Source organism: Dendrobates tinctorius, unplaced genomic scaffold, assembly GCF_039654945.1.
Source record: "Dendrobates tinctorius isolate UK_male_01 unplaced genomic scaffold, ASM3965494v1 ptg000064l, whole genome shotgun sequence".
In the NCBI taxonomy this organism is placed as follows: Eukaryota; Metazoa; Chordata; class Amphibia; order Anura; family Dendrobatidae; genus Dendrobates; species Dendrobates tinctorius.
This window is the reverse complement of record NW_027361732.1, coordinates 42,684,096-42,699,178: the sequence shown is the minus strand read 5'-3', so window position 1 is coordinate 42,699,178 and position 15,083 is coordinate 42,684,096. Positions and strand designations below refer to the sequence as shown.

The window sequence follows — 15,083 nt, the reverse complement described above, 5'->3', positions numbered from 1 at the left end:
GCGCTAGAACATACCTCTGTTATATTACTTTATACCTGAATACCCGCCATTCTCAGTATATTATTAAGCTTATTGTATAGAATAAGTCATTTATAAAGATCATTTTATTGTCCTTTCAAAAATAGTGGGGTGTAGAATGGATGAGGGGACATATTAAGGAGCGCCGAGTTCTGTGGCCTTAGCTGTATAGGACTAAGATATTCTAAAATATAGCCGTGTGGGATAACTGTTACTAAATATGGGTAAGAAAAAGTTAAATAGGTAAAAATATTTATGGAGAAGAAATGTCTATTCTTTGTGCACAGCACACAGTCTGGGGATTAAATTGGCCCTAGAACACTGAATTTTACATGGACAAAGCATTAAAATAAGGTAACTTTGCAGCGTACGTAATGCAGCATACATTAAAGCAATTTAGAGACAGTCACGCAGCTGGTCCAAACGGAGGACTCTCTCATACTGCTCGCTCAGACGGCTTTGCCTCCGCAGCATGGAAGAAGTGAAGATGCACTGTAGCTGACCGGATCCAGCGATCTGACCAACTTCAGAGCAGCACTTGTAGGCTCAAGAGCACAAAGCTTGCAATCGGCGCACGCTTGTTGCCTAGGTAACAAGACACACAGGCTGTACGGTGACTGGTAACCCAGGCATTGTGCTGTACACTATAAATGTAAAAATCCCTTCCATTCTAGAGAACGAAGAAGATTTTGAAATACAAGGTAAATTATTTTTGCAAGCGCTTTGAAGTGTCGGTCATTGAAGAACCTGGGACAACCCCCTATAAGTGTCAATATTTTGTGACCCTCTAAAAGTTGTGTTGCTTTCCTTCCCAAACTTTTTTTCTTGTCTGGAACCCTGATAGCAGTAATGTCCTGAGTTTGGCAATATCGACTTCAAAATTTCCACAAATTTAGTTACCAATAAAAGTACATTTCTAAGTATATTGTATGAGAATTTTACGCTTAGCGTTTGGCCCAGCATATGCTCCATTCACATTCACCAGCAGTAATGACATTCATTCTTACATGATTGCTCTGCTGCCATCTGCTGGCAGATAGAGATACAATACAGGACATGAGCAATAGTAGAAATCATTTACTGCCCTGAGACAGTGATGCCATATTTCAATACATTTCCTATTTTATTGCTTCTTAAAAATTGAATAAATGCAACTTTGTGTATCTATCCAGCTTTCTGGTTGAAATGATTATTTTATTTTCATATTTGCTGTATCTTTATTATAAGAGGCTTATGTATCTTTTACTTGAACCTGCAGTATGACTTATGATTTTTTCTGGCACTCATAATTCTTAAGATGTCATCAACACATGTATCTGGTTTCACTGGTACCGACGAAATGATCTGATACAGGTTGTTCTGACATCATCCAGATAAAAGCAGGCTTCGCAGAGACGAGTAAGCCATGAAGATTAGTAATGAAAAACTGTTCACATGCCAGTTAAATACGCGGAGTACAGTTTACTATAAGTACCAGAATTTGCCTTGTATTCTGTTATTTTCTTTTGGGAGGCAGTAATGTAAGAATTTTAGGCTTCCCTAAAGTTCCTGGCCCCAATGAATATCCTGTAACAGGGTCCTCCACATACCATGTGTACAATTGTATAATACTTGGGTCTTCTTATTTTGTAGGGGCACTTTTGGCCCCCTGATTGGGTGCACTTGCTATGCATGTGCCTCCTATATCTATGCTCTGACTTAGTAGTAAAATAGTTTGTAAAAAGTTTCAAAAGAGCATCCTCAGGATAGATGATAACTTGCTGATCTGAACTGGTCAAAGAATGGCACTCTGAAGAGCAACAGAGCAACAACTGAGCATGTGCCCCACTGTCCCACTCGTTGTCTATGGGACTGTAGACTGGTAGACAGCAAGGTGGCAGCTTAGATGATTTGGGACCCTTAGTGAACTGCAAATTTGAACAACCCTTTTACAAAAAAAGAGATGCCTTCTTTGCAATATGTACTTGATGATAATTAGCAAGTGACTTTGCTGTAACCAGATAAGTATCTTTTTATCAATAGAAAAATATTCAGGATTGAGAGTCCTCAGTAGTTGATACCTTTTAATGGCTAACTGAAAAGATGGTAATACATTGCAAGCTTTCGAGACTACTCAGGTCTCTTCATCAGGCTAGACAATACAAATTTGCAGAAGGAGCTATAGTTTACATACACACTATGCATATGTTTGAAAAGCCCTGGGGTGCTTATATAGAAAACCAAAAAGGTGATGAGTTCTATGTAAGGGGTTAAAGTCCGTGAGCATTTTACCTATCTTTGTTTTTACTTTCTATATTTCTGTAATAACTGTGAAGAAGTGTGATAAAAATCTTGACTGGAAAGCACATAAGGAAAATTGAGAAAACAATCAGGATATCACAGAGATAATGCTATCTCCAGATGCAAAGGTGTTTAATCCCAGAGTTACCTGACCACTGGTGGAAAGTTGAGGGGACAGATGCATTAGAAATCAGGCAGAATGCTAAAAATTGGGTTAGTGTTTTTTACACGGGACCATTCAGGCTTGTGTTTAACCCCTTCACCCCCAAGGGTGGTTTGCACGTTCATGACCGGGCCAATTTTTACAATTCTGACCACTGTACCTTTATGAGGTCATAACTCTGGAACGCTTCCATGGATCCCGGTGATTCTGACATTGTTTTCTCGTGACATATTGTACTTCATGTTAGTGGTAAAATTTTATTCAAATAACTTGCGTTTATTTGTGAGAAAAACGGAAATTTGGCGAAAATTTTGAAAATTTCGCAATTTTCCAACTTTGAATTTTTATGCCCTTAAATCACAGAGATACGGCACACAAAAAACTTGATAACTAACATTTCCCACATGTTTACTTTACATCAGCACAATTTTGGAACCAAAATTTTTTTTTGTTAGGAAGTTATAAGGGTTAAAAGTTGACCAGCGATTTCTCATTTTTACAACACCATTTTATTTTTAGGACCACATCACATTTGAAGCCACTTTCAGGGGTCTATATGATAGAAAATACCCAAAAGTGACACCATTCTAAAACTGCACCCCTTAAGGTGCTCAAAACCACATTCAAGAAGTTTATTAACCCTTTAGGTGCGTCACAGGAATTGTTTTGAATATTTAAAAAAAAATGAACATCTAACTTTTTTTCATAAAAAAATTAATTCAGGTTCAATTTTTTTTATTTTACCAAGGGTAACAGGAGAAATTGGACTGCAAAAGTTATTGTGCAATTTGTCCTGAGTACGCAGATACCTGATATGTGGGGGGGAATGACTGTTTCGGCGCATGGCAGAGCTCAGAATGGAAGGAGCGCCGTTTGACTTTTTCAATGCAAAATTGGCTGGAATTCAGATTGGACGCCATGTCACGTTTGGAGAGTCCCTGATGTACCTAAACAGTGGAAACCCCCCAAAAGTGACCCCATTTTGGAAACTAGACCCCCCAAGGAACTTATCTAGATATGTGGTGAGAACTTTGAACCCACAAGGGCTTTACAAAAGTTTATAACGTACAGCAGTACAATTAAAAAATCATATTTTTTCCACAAAAATGATCTTTTCACCCCAATTTTTATTTTCCCAAGGGTAACAGGACCCTAAAAGTTATTGTGCAATTTGTCCTGAGTACGCTGATACCCCACATGTGGGGGTAAACCACTATTTGGGCGCATGGCAGAGCTCGGAAGGGAAGCAGCGCCATTTGACGTTTTTGGCTGGAATTGAGATCGGACAACATGTCGCGTTTGGAAAACCCCTGATGTACCAAAACAGTGGAAACCCCCCACAAATGACACCATTTTGGAAACTAGACCCCCTAAGGAACTTATCTAGATGTGTGGTGAGAACTTTGAACCCCCATGGGCTTCACAGAAGTTTATAACATAAAGCCATACAATTAAAAAATAATATTTTTTCCACAAAAATGATCTTTTCACCCTCAATTCTTATTTTTCCAAGGTTAACAGGACCCTAAAAGTTATTGTGCAATTTGTCCTGAGTACGCTGATACCCCACATGTGGGGGTAAACCACTATTTGGGCGCATGGCAGAGCTCGGAAGGGAAGCAGCGCCATTTGACGTTTTTGGCTGGAATTGAGATCGGACACCATGTCGCGTTTGGAAAACCCCTGATGTACCAAAACAGTGGAAACCCCCCACAAATGACACCATTTTGGAAACTAGACCCCCTAAGGAACTTATCTAGATGTGTGGTGAGAACTTTGAACCCCCATGGGCTTCACAGAAGTTTATAACATAAAGCCATACAATTAAAAAATCATATTTTTTCCACAAAAATGATATTTCACCCTCAATTCTTATTTTTCCAAGGGTAACAGGACCCTAAAAATTATTGTGCAATTTGTCCTGAGTACGCTGATACCCCACATGTGGGGGTAAACCACTATTTGGGCGCATGGCAGAGCTCGGAAGGGAAGCAGCGCCATTTGACGTTTTTGGCTCGAATTGAGATCGGACACCATGTCGCGTTTGGAAAACTCCTGATGTACCAAAACAGTGGAAACCCCCCACAAATGACACCATTTTGGAAACTAGACCCCCTAAGGAACTTATCTAGATGTGTGGTGAGCACTTTGACCCCCCAAGTGCTTCACAGAAGTTTATAACGCCCGGGCGTGAAAATAAAAAATTCGTATTTTTTCCACAAACATGATCTTTTAGTCACCATTTTTTTATTTTCCCAAGGGTATCAGGAGAAATTGGACCCCAAAAGTTGTTGTCCAATTTGTCCTGAGTATGCTGATACCCCATATGTGGGAGAAAACTACTGTATGGGCACACGTCGGGGCTCGGAAGGGAAGTAGTGACGTTTTGGAATGCAGACTTTGATGGAATGGTCTGCGGGTGTCATGTTGCCTTTGGAGAGCCGCTAATGTACCTAAACAGTGGAAACCCCCCACAAATGACACCATTTTGTAAACTAGACCCCCCAAGGAACTTATCTAGATGTGTGGTGAGCACTTTGAACCCCCCAGTGCTTCACAGAAGTTTATAACGCCCGGGCGTGAAAATAAAAAATTCGTATTTTTTCCACAAACATGATGTTTTAGTCACCATTTTTTTATTTTCCCAAGGGTACCAGGAGAAATTGGACCTTAAAAGTTGTTGTCCAATTTGTCCTGAGTATGCTGATACCCCATATGTGGGAGAAAACTACTGTATGGGCACACGTCGGGGCTCGGAAGGGAAGTAGTGACGTTTTGGAATGCAGACTTTGATGGAATGGTCTGCGGGTGTCATGTGCGTTTGGAGAGCCCCTGATGTACCTAAACTATTGAAACTCCCCACAAGTGCCCCATTTTGGACACTAGACCCCCCACGGAACTTATCTAGATGTGTGGTGAGCACTTTGAACCCCCAAGTGCTTCACAGAAGTTTATAACACTCGGACGTGAAAATAAAAAAATCATTTTTTTCCACAAAAATGATATTTTTGCCCCCAATTTTTTATTTTCCTAAGGGTAACAGGAGAAATTGGACCCCAAAAATTGTTTTGCAATTTGTCCTGAGTAGGCTGATACCCTACATGTGGGGGTAAAACACTGTTTGGGCGCATGGCAGAGCTTGGAAGGGAAGGAGCACCATTTGACTTTTTCAACTCAGAATTGGCTGGAATTGAGATCAGACGCCATGTTGCATTTGGAGAGCCCCTGATGTGCCCAAACAGTGGAAACCCCCAATTCTAACTCCAACCCGAACCCCAACATGCCCCTAGCCCTAACCCTAACCCTAGCCCTAACCCTAGCCCTAACCCTAGCCCTAACCCTAACCCTACCCTAACCCTAGCCCTAACCCTACCCCAACACACCCCTAGCCCTAACCCTAGCCCTAACCCTAATGGAAAAATGGAAATAAATACTTTTTTTATTTTATTATTTTTCCCTAACTAAGGGGGTGATAACGGGGGGTTTGATTTACTATTTATGGTGGTTTTTATTTTTGGCAGCTGTCGCACGCTAAAAGACGCTTTTTATTGTAAAAATAGTTTTTGCATCACCACATATTGAGAGCTATAATTTTTCCGTATTTTGACCCTCCGGGTCATGTGAGGTCTTATTTTTTGCGGGACGAGTTGACGTTTTTATTGGTACCATTTTCGGGCACGTGAAATTTTTTGATCGCTTTTTATTCCGATTTTTGGGACGCAGAATGAAGAAAAACCAGCGTTTCATGAATTTCTTTTGGGGGGGTGCGTTTACACCGTTCCGCGTGCAGTAAAATTGATAAAGCGGTTTTATTCTTCGGGTCAGTACGGTTACAGCGATACCTCATTTAGGTCGTTTTTTTATGTTTTTGTCGGTTTTATGCAATGAAAACTATTTTATATAAAAAATAATTATTTTTGCATCTCTTTATTCTGCGAGCTATAACTTTTTTATTTTTTCGCTGATGATGCTGTGTGGCAGCTCGTTTTTTGCGGGACAAGATGACGTTTTCAGCGGTACCATGGATATTTATATGCGTCTTTTTGATCGCGCGTTATTACACTTTTTGTTTGGCAGTATGATAATAAATCATTATTTTTTGCTTCGTTTTTTATTTTTATTTTTTAAGGGGTTCACTAAAGGGGTTAACTAATGGGACAGTTTTATAGGGCGGGTCGTTACGGACGCGGCGATACCTAATATGTGTACTTTTATTGTTTTTTTTTTTATTATTTCCAAAAAATGGATTTATTGGGGGAATATTTTTTTTTTTTCTAATTTATTTGGCGATTTTTTTTTAATTATTTTTACCCTTTTTTTTATTTTTTTTTTACTTTATTAAATAGTCCCAGGTGGGACATCACTGTCCTGTGACAGATCGCTGATCTGTCACATCACAGATCACTGTGACAGATCAGCGATCTGACACAGGCACTGCAGAAGGCTTCCTCATGCCTGCGCTTTGCAGGGACTGAGGAAGCCAGCTTCCTCAGGCCCCCGAAGGCCCCCGTCGCCATCTTCGATTCGGGGGCCTGGAGGAAAGGAGTCCCCCGCAGCAGCGCTGCACATTGCGCTGCCGTGGGGGGCTCAGGGAAGCACGGAGGGAGCCCCCTCCCTGCCGATGCTTCCCTTTAACTCCCGGTACACCGCGATCATGTTTGATCGCGGTGTGCAAGGGGTTAACGTGTCGGGGGCGGTCCGTGACCGCCCCTGACACATTGTGCCGGGTGTCAGCTGTGATAATCAGCTGACACCCGGCCGCGATCAGCGGCGCTCACCACGTGGGCGCCGCTGATCGCGCCCGACGTACTATCCCGTCCATGGGCATAGGGGCCCAGGTCCCATGGACGGGATATACCGTCGGATGTCAGGAAGGGGTTAAGGTTTCACTCTCATGAGACCACAGCAGTTTAAGTAGGAACTTCTATAGGATGATTATAATTCATGGAGTAAGCATGTTACCTTTTAGAAATGGTTTGCACCTGCAAGTAAAATAAATCTACCAAAAATGTCAAAGGTCAATGCTATAAATTCTAAATTCCACTATGTCTGGATCAACATGTTAGGGCAAGTTAGGATAGGATATGGGTTGAACTAGATGGACTTAAAGTCTTCCTTCAACCTTAATAACTATGTCCACCAACTCGGTGCTACATCTGACAACCTCAACACTGCTTCATCTGCATGTAGTTAGGAGAAATGTACTTAATACTGTTGTGTTGGTCACATAGAATGTTAGAGCTGGAAAGGACCTCAAGGGTCATCATGTCCACCCCTGTTTAATGCAGGAACTGGTCACTGCTTAGTTTTTTTGTTCCAAATTCCAAAGAATTAGAGCCAAGTGAATCGATTCAAAGCAAATTGAGTTATCTTAAAAAAATACACAACAAAATTCAGATTTCACCAGAAGTTAAATTTTTAGAGATTTGATTCCCTTGAATAAAGGAAAATGCAGCTTGCTGGTTATTGTGGTGGATTCTTTTTAGGGTAGCGAAGGATTAAAAAAGCAAAAAAACTTTATATTCATCTTGCCCCTCAACTGGTCTTGGCACCTCAGCTCTTCGCTCAGTCCTCTGCTAGCTCACTTCATCTCCCTGGGCTTCTCATTCTCAACTGCCTTCACTCTTCGGTGCCTCCAGTACTGACTAGGCATCAAGTGCCACTTTGAGTTCACGGGGAGAAACACATTATGACATTGAATGAGGCCTAGCCAGAAGCGCCGAAGAGTGAAAAAGATGGAAGAGAAGAAGCGAGACAGTTTAGGAGGAAGCGAACTAGAGGAGGCCTGGGAGCTATAATTCCAAGACAGATGAGCAGTGAGGTGAGTTTAAAAATTTTTAACCTCTTTGTTTATTAGTCTCTGGGATCTGGAAAGACTTCAGAATAGAATAAACAGCTTTTATTAGCAGTTCGATTTGCTTTGATTAAATACAGTACGAATCGAATTTCCCTGTGGATTTCGACTGAATCTGATTAATCGAATTTCATGTGTACAAGCTATTAATTTATTCTTGGAAATTAAGAAAGTTAGTTAAGCATTTATTCCCATAGATATCCACAAATATCGGTTTGTAAATTTTCATATCAATTTTTGCTTAACTACGGTCTTTCATTTGACTGCAGACAATCTACTGTAGTGTCTCTACTGACTGAGGACATATGATATAGGTTAAAACGAAGCTCCAAGAGAATTGGCAACTTTTATGCAGGAATTCTTTTTCTCACTAAACTGTTCATAACCTGATATGAGTGGATCAAAATGATCGGCTTTGAAAAACAAAAATAATTTTGTGATAGTTGGGAGGTATTTATGGTATATGTGTCAATGCATGGCTGCCTCCCAGTGATTGTACTGTGAGTTTCTGCCTGATTGGGCTTTTGCTAGCATGCAATAATATAATGAACTATATGATGAAAATTTGATTTCTTAAGGAAGTTCACAGAAAAGTAAGGATAGACACTAGAGATGAGTGAATCTACAGCACTTTTTTCAAAATATTCAGGGAAATTTGATGCAAATTGAATGTTCTTTATTATTTTCTGGGGTCTCATAAAAATAACCACATCCTGTAAAGAGGGAAAATTAATACTCGCCTCACTGCTCATATGTCCCGCTTTTGATGCCGTCCGGTACTTGGCCTTTTCTTTCCGATATTACCCAGAGTGCGTCATCCTTTCACCATTCTGCACATCGAGGCTTAAGACACTGACTAGACCTCAGACATGTCGGGTCACATAGCATCATGAAGTACATCACAATGTTTTAGTCCTAGTTGGTGTCAGAAGCCCTGGCATTGAGTCTTGAAAGGTAAGGAGAATGACGCACCCCAGAGTACATCGGAATAAAGAGGCAGGACAACAAAGATGGTGGCCTATGGCTGTGGCAGCAGGACAAATAAGTGGAAAGGTGAGTATTATTTTTTTAAAACTTTTCCCGGTCCTCTACAATTCAACAAAATTACATCTATCTGGCTTCCATTTTGCTAAAGGTGCTCAAAACAAATTGCAAAAACTTATAATTAAGGAGAAACCAAAGTTTTTGTAAAATTTGAGGAGAATTAAATTCTCTTCAGACAAATTTACTCATCTCTATAAAGCACATTTTTGCATCTATAGCTAGGTAATGTCTGATTTATTATTTTTTATGAATGTAGCCTGAAGATGTATTCACTGAGCGTAAAGGTACTGTCACACTTAGCGATGTACCAGCGATCCCAACCAGTGATATGACGCGGTCAGGATCGCTGGTACATCGCTAAGTGGTCGCTAGTGAGCTGCCACACAGGCATATCTCACCAGCGACATCGCAGGGGTCAGGGGTTGTTACTTACCTGTCAGATGAGGCGATCCTGACATCCTCCTGCCCGCGTCCACACGTCGCTCGTCTCCACAGCAGGAAGCCCCAGCAGGAAGCTGATGACGAGAAACGGTCCAGGATGTTCTCGCGCGATCAGCGATCACCAGCGGGGGAGCAGTCGGAGGTAAGTATCAGACATAGCGATATCGCTAGCAATATCGCTATAACGTCACAAAAAACAGTGAGGTTAGAGCGATATTGCTAGCGATATCGCTTAGTGTGACAGGGCCTTTAGAGACAAGTCCAATTTAAAGTGAATCTGTCACCTGGCTTTTGCAACCCCATCTGAATGCAGCATAATGTACTCTAGAGGCAGAAACCCCGATTCTAGCAATATATTACTGAGCTGCTTGCTGCAGTTTTGATAAAATCATTGCTTTCTGTGCTTCAAATATACCTGTTCTCTGAATGCTGAGTGGTCGTGGTGTGGCTTTACAGAGTTCATGAATGTTGAGGACAAAATGACAGCAGGTTTTTTTGTCCTCTAATGATAATCTCCAGCTGATGAAACAGTGATTTTATAAAAAAAAGTCCCTGCATTATGCTGCTCTCATATTAAATGGCAAAACCTGTTGACATATTCCCTTTAATAGAAAAAAAATCTGTTAGTTACAGAAAAATGATAAAATGTAAATGTAAAAACATGGGTCTGCGCCTCTGTAAGTATGTATAGTTACAGCTGTAGCAGGTGCCAGATTTTCACCGCAGCCTAATATTGTGTTAGTTTTCTTTCATTTTATGGTCTAATGATGTTTTTGTAAAATCTCATTGTTTTTCCAAAGAGAGAGGTATAATGGATGTTCCAGAGGTAAATTTAACCACAACTCTATTATTTTCTTTCCAGATGGACGACTGTATTTAAAGACCAGTGTTATGTACTGAAGACAGATATGCAACAGCTGAAGACTCTGTGGGAACATTCTGTAGACTAATTGCAAAGTCTGAAGGATGTAAATGTGTTAAAAGTAAAAATACACTCCATTTCTATACAGATGTCCCGGGAATCTGCAGTATTGTCAGACAAGTGACCTGTGACTACTGGAGAGTCTGAAAGGTTTTATAACTAATGGTAGCACTCCACTTGTTGGACTTCTTACGAGCTGCTGCTGCAATTCTGTAGAGACTGTAATTATCAACAGCCAAGATCCACCATTCTTCTTTCATGTTTTTAAAGAACATGTATATTTCTTTAACTGAGCACACCAGAACTTTCCAGCAGCGTCCACTTAAATATCAGAAATGTTTTCTCACGCCTAAACCAGCAGAGATGGCTTGATATGAAGATTCCTTAAAGGGCATGCACTAAAATGGAAAATCCTGAAAAAAATGTCAATAAAGATAGGACTGATACAAAAAATTTTTACTTAAAAAAAAATGTTTTCTTCATCATGACACTTTTATCCTACAATGGGAAACACCTGCTCTTGGAAGCTGAACTACTGTATTTAACAAAATGAACTCTTTTTGCTGAATGTAAACTAATAACTTTGTGTTCTTGAGCCTCTTGTCCAGAATCAACCAAACAATGAGTATATCTTTCTCCTTCACCGCCGTGAGGATCAGGAATAAGAAATTGTCTATTTGTGTTGCAGGCCATGTGTACATAGACACAGTCACTCAGAAGGTATTATGTATGCAGTAGACTACTAGTGATTAGGAAGATAATTTTAGACAATATGTTTTGTCACTCTGTTGGTTCTTAAAAAGCCTTTATAGTTTTAACGCATGCAGGCATGTACATATTTGTCCTGAAGTCACAGTATTAATTCAAAAATTTAAGAATCTGGTGAAGAGAAGAGTTAACGTCAGTCAGTTTTATTTGTATATTAAGTCTTTAAAGCCCTGAAAACATTACTCATGGGGTTGGTATCTGGCCGATGAGCTATTCGAGACACCAGACATATTTTTATAGAATTCTATTAATTTTAAAGTTCCTAATTAACAAACCTTGAACACTTGATATACTTCCACTGATACTGAGTATTGACTTGACAGGTCACTGTCAACCCACTACTGTATGGTATGATCACTGCCCATCTTCTTATTGTAGATGTACATTGTATTGTTAAAGGGAGAAATATTTTATCTTTTTTTGATGTGTTAACTGAAACATCATCTTTTCACCATAAGAAACTGGAAAAAAAATTCTGAACATATTATTAGGAATCCCAACAACATAGATTTCACATAACTTTCTAATTTCTGTGTCCCCCTTTAAAGACTGAACTCATAAATTAGTCCTAGAAAGTGTACAAATTTTAATTTCTACACATATCTAGTTTTATGCACATAAAATGTAATTTATTTTGTTATAACACATTAAAAGTTGTTTTTAATGTCAGATTTGAAGTTTTATTCCTGTAACATTTCATTTCAAACTGGTAATAAGTACTGTTTGTGTTTAAAACAACTGGAGCTTGTAAAGTCTTCCATATTGTACTCCCAAAATAACTTTTCTGTGCAAGAACCTGAATTCTACATTTCAATTCACGCTGTAATTTTTAAATAAAAAATTGTATATACAATTTCACATTCTTTTTATGAACCAAGCAATATTTTTCAATAAAATATTGTTAAGACTTTGTAATATTTTTTTTTTCAAAAATTCTTTTTACTTTATGATTTTTTTAAATTAGTTGTTACTTATTCAGATACAGTCTTTTAAGTGGTAAATAGCCATGTTGTGATGGACTTCATTTATTAGCAGACGATAATGACTACTTTTTTCTCTTGATTTATTATGTTTACTGAACTATACTTATTTATACAACCTTACTTTTGCTCGAATTTGGTCAAGGACTCAGATTTCTTACAAAACTCAATACATTATCATAACATTTTATCGAAATCCTTGCTAGGCTACAGTTAACATTAACCACTGTGTGATGACCATAGACGCATATAGCATAGACATGTTGTGACAGTGTATTGCCAAATCAAGTTTTTTTTAAGCTGATTATTTCCAAACAACTCAGGATATATCAAGCCAGGAGCAAATACAGAGAAGGACTCTTCTGTATATATTGACTGTCATGATAGCCTGACAGTAACACGACTTTATCCATAGTATTGTTATGTTTGTACATTTGCAAATACTCTGCTATGCACATATTTAGGAGGCTGTCACTGTAGGCCAATGAACTATATATGAGCTCGCAACATTTTTAACTTTGCTATTTTTCATCGGATAGATCACCATAAAATGGTGAAAATAATAGACAAATCTGTTATGTCTATAATGTTCTTTTCCTTACCCAATATTTGATTTTTGGTGATCTTAATCAGTAATGCAAGATTCACATTTTTAAAGCAGAAGTTTATGAATAATATGAATCATACTTTTCCTCTTGCTTTTGATTTATAAAATACTAGCTGAAGAGCCTGGCGTTGCCCGGACTTGTAACTAACTGTGGTTAGTTATAACAAATTATAATGATTATATTGCACATAAAAACATTCCACATCATATATTCAACACTACAGATTTGCAACACAAATTAACTAAACGATTACCTAAGTATTGATAGTATTTTATTTTTAACTCATTTAAGAGCCTTTTGATAAACAACACTTTTGGTTTTACCTTTCGGTGCAAAGATGAACTCTTGATTAAGAAATGTAAAGCTAACCATGAGAAAAGCATGGAGATTGCAAACTGATCCCTACTACTTTCAAGGACTGTCCCTGAGCCTTGTTAATGGACATTGCAAATGGCAGTCGAAGTGGAAACTGGAGGTGTTTAACCCCTTCATGACCCAGCCTATTTTGACCTTAATGACCTGGCCATTTTTTGCAATTCTGACCAGTGTCCCTTTATGAGGTAATAACTCTGGAACGCTTCAATGCATCCTAGCGATTCTGAGATTGTTTTTTCGTGACATATTGGGCTTCATGTTAGTGGTAAATTTAGGTCGATAATTTTTGCGTTTATTTGTGAAAAAATCAGAAATTTGGTGAAAATTTTGCAATTTTCACATTTTGAATTTTTATTCTGTTAAACTAGAGAGTTATGTGACACAAAATAGTTACTAAATAACATTTCCCACATGTCTACTTTACATCAGCACAATTTTGGAAGCAAAATATTCTTTTGTTAGGAAGTTATAAGGGTTAAAAGTTGACCAGTGATTTCTCATTTTTACAACAAAATTTACAAAACCATTTTTTTTAGGGACCACCTCACATTTGAAGTCACTTTGAGGGGTCAATATGGCAGAAAATACCCAAAAGTGACACCATTCTAAAAACTGAACCCCTCAAGCTACTCAAAACCATATTCAAGAAGATTATTAACCCTTCAGGTGTTTCACAGCAGCTAAAGCAATGTGGAAGGAAAAAATGGACATTTTAAATTTTCCAACACAAATTTTCATTCAGCATCAATTTTTTCATTTTCACATGGGCAACAGGATAAAATGGATCCTAAAATTTGTTGGGCAATTTCTCCTGAGTACACCGATACCTCATATGTGGTCATAAACCACTGTTTGGGTGCACGGCAGGGCCCGGAAGGGAAGGAGCGCCATTTGACTTTTTGAATGGAAAATTAGCTCCAATCGTTATCGGACACCATGTCGCGTTTGGAGAGCCCCTGTGTGCCTACCATTTTGGAAACTAGACCCCTTAAGGAACTTATCTAGATGTGTAGTGAGCACTTTGAACCCCCAAGTGCTTCACAAAAGTTTATAACATAGAGCAGTGAAAATAAAAAATCATTTTTTTTCCTCAAAAATGATTTTTTAGCACGCTATTTTTTATTTTCACAAGGGTAACAGGAGAAATTGGACCACAAAAGTTGTTGTCCAGATTGTCCTGAGTACTCTGGTACCCCATATGTGGGGGGGCCACTGTTTGGGTGCACGGCAGGGCGCAGAAGGGAATGAGCGCCATTTGACTTTTTGAAATGAAAATTAGCTCCAATCGTTAGCGGACACCATGTCGTGTTTGGAGAGCCCCTGTGTGCCTAAACTTTGGAGCTCCCCCACAAATGACCCCATTTTGGAAACTAGACCCCCTAAGGAACTTGTCTAGATGCATAGTGAGCACTTTGAACCCCCAGGTGATTCACAGAAGTTTATAATGCAGAGCAGTGAAAATAGAAAAATCTTTTTTTTCCTAAAAAAAAATTTTTTAGTTGGCAATTTTTTATTTTCACAAGGGTACTATTATAAATTGGACCCCAAAAGTTGTTGTCCAGTTTGTCCTGAGTATGCTGGTACCCCATATGTGGGGGGAACCACTGTTTGGGCACACGTTGGGGCTCAG

At 39.0% G+C, this 15,083-nt stretch overlaps 1 protein-coding gene across 7 annotated transcripts in view; it reads left to right on the top strand.

Annotated features, from left to right (window-relative positions):
* Positions 1–12,405, top strand: part of DACH1 (dachshund family transcription factor 1) — a 502,896-nt gene extending 490,491 nt beyond the window's left edge. For all 7 annotated transcript variants that reach the window (XM_073580370.1, XM_073580369.1, XM_073580368.1 and 4 more), the window contains one exon: positions 10,663–12,405. Coding sequence is in view for 1 of the 7 variants with exons in the window: in XM_073580365.1 (XP_073436466.1) it covers positions 10,663–10,700 (38 nt within the window). In the remaining 6 variants the exon portion in view is untranslated. The remainder of the gene's footprint in view (positions 1–10,662) is intronic.
* Positions 12,406–15,083: the final 2,678 nt, after the last annotated feature.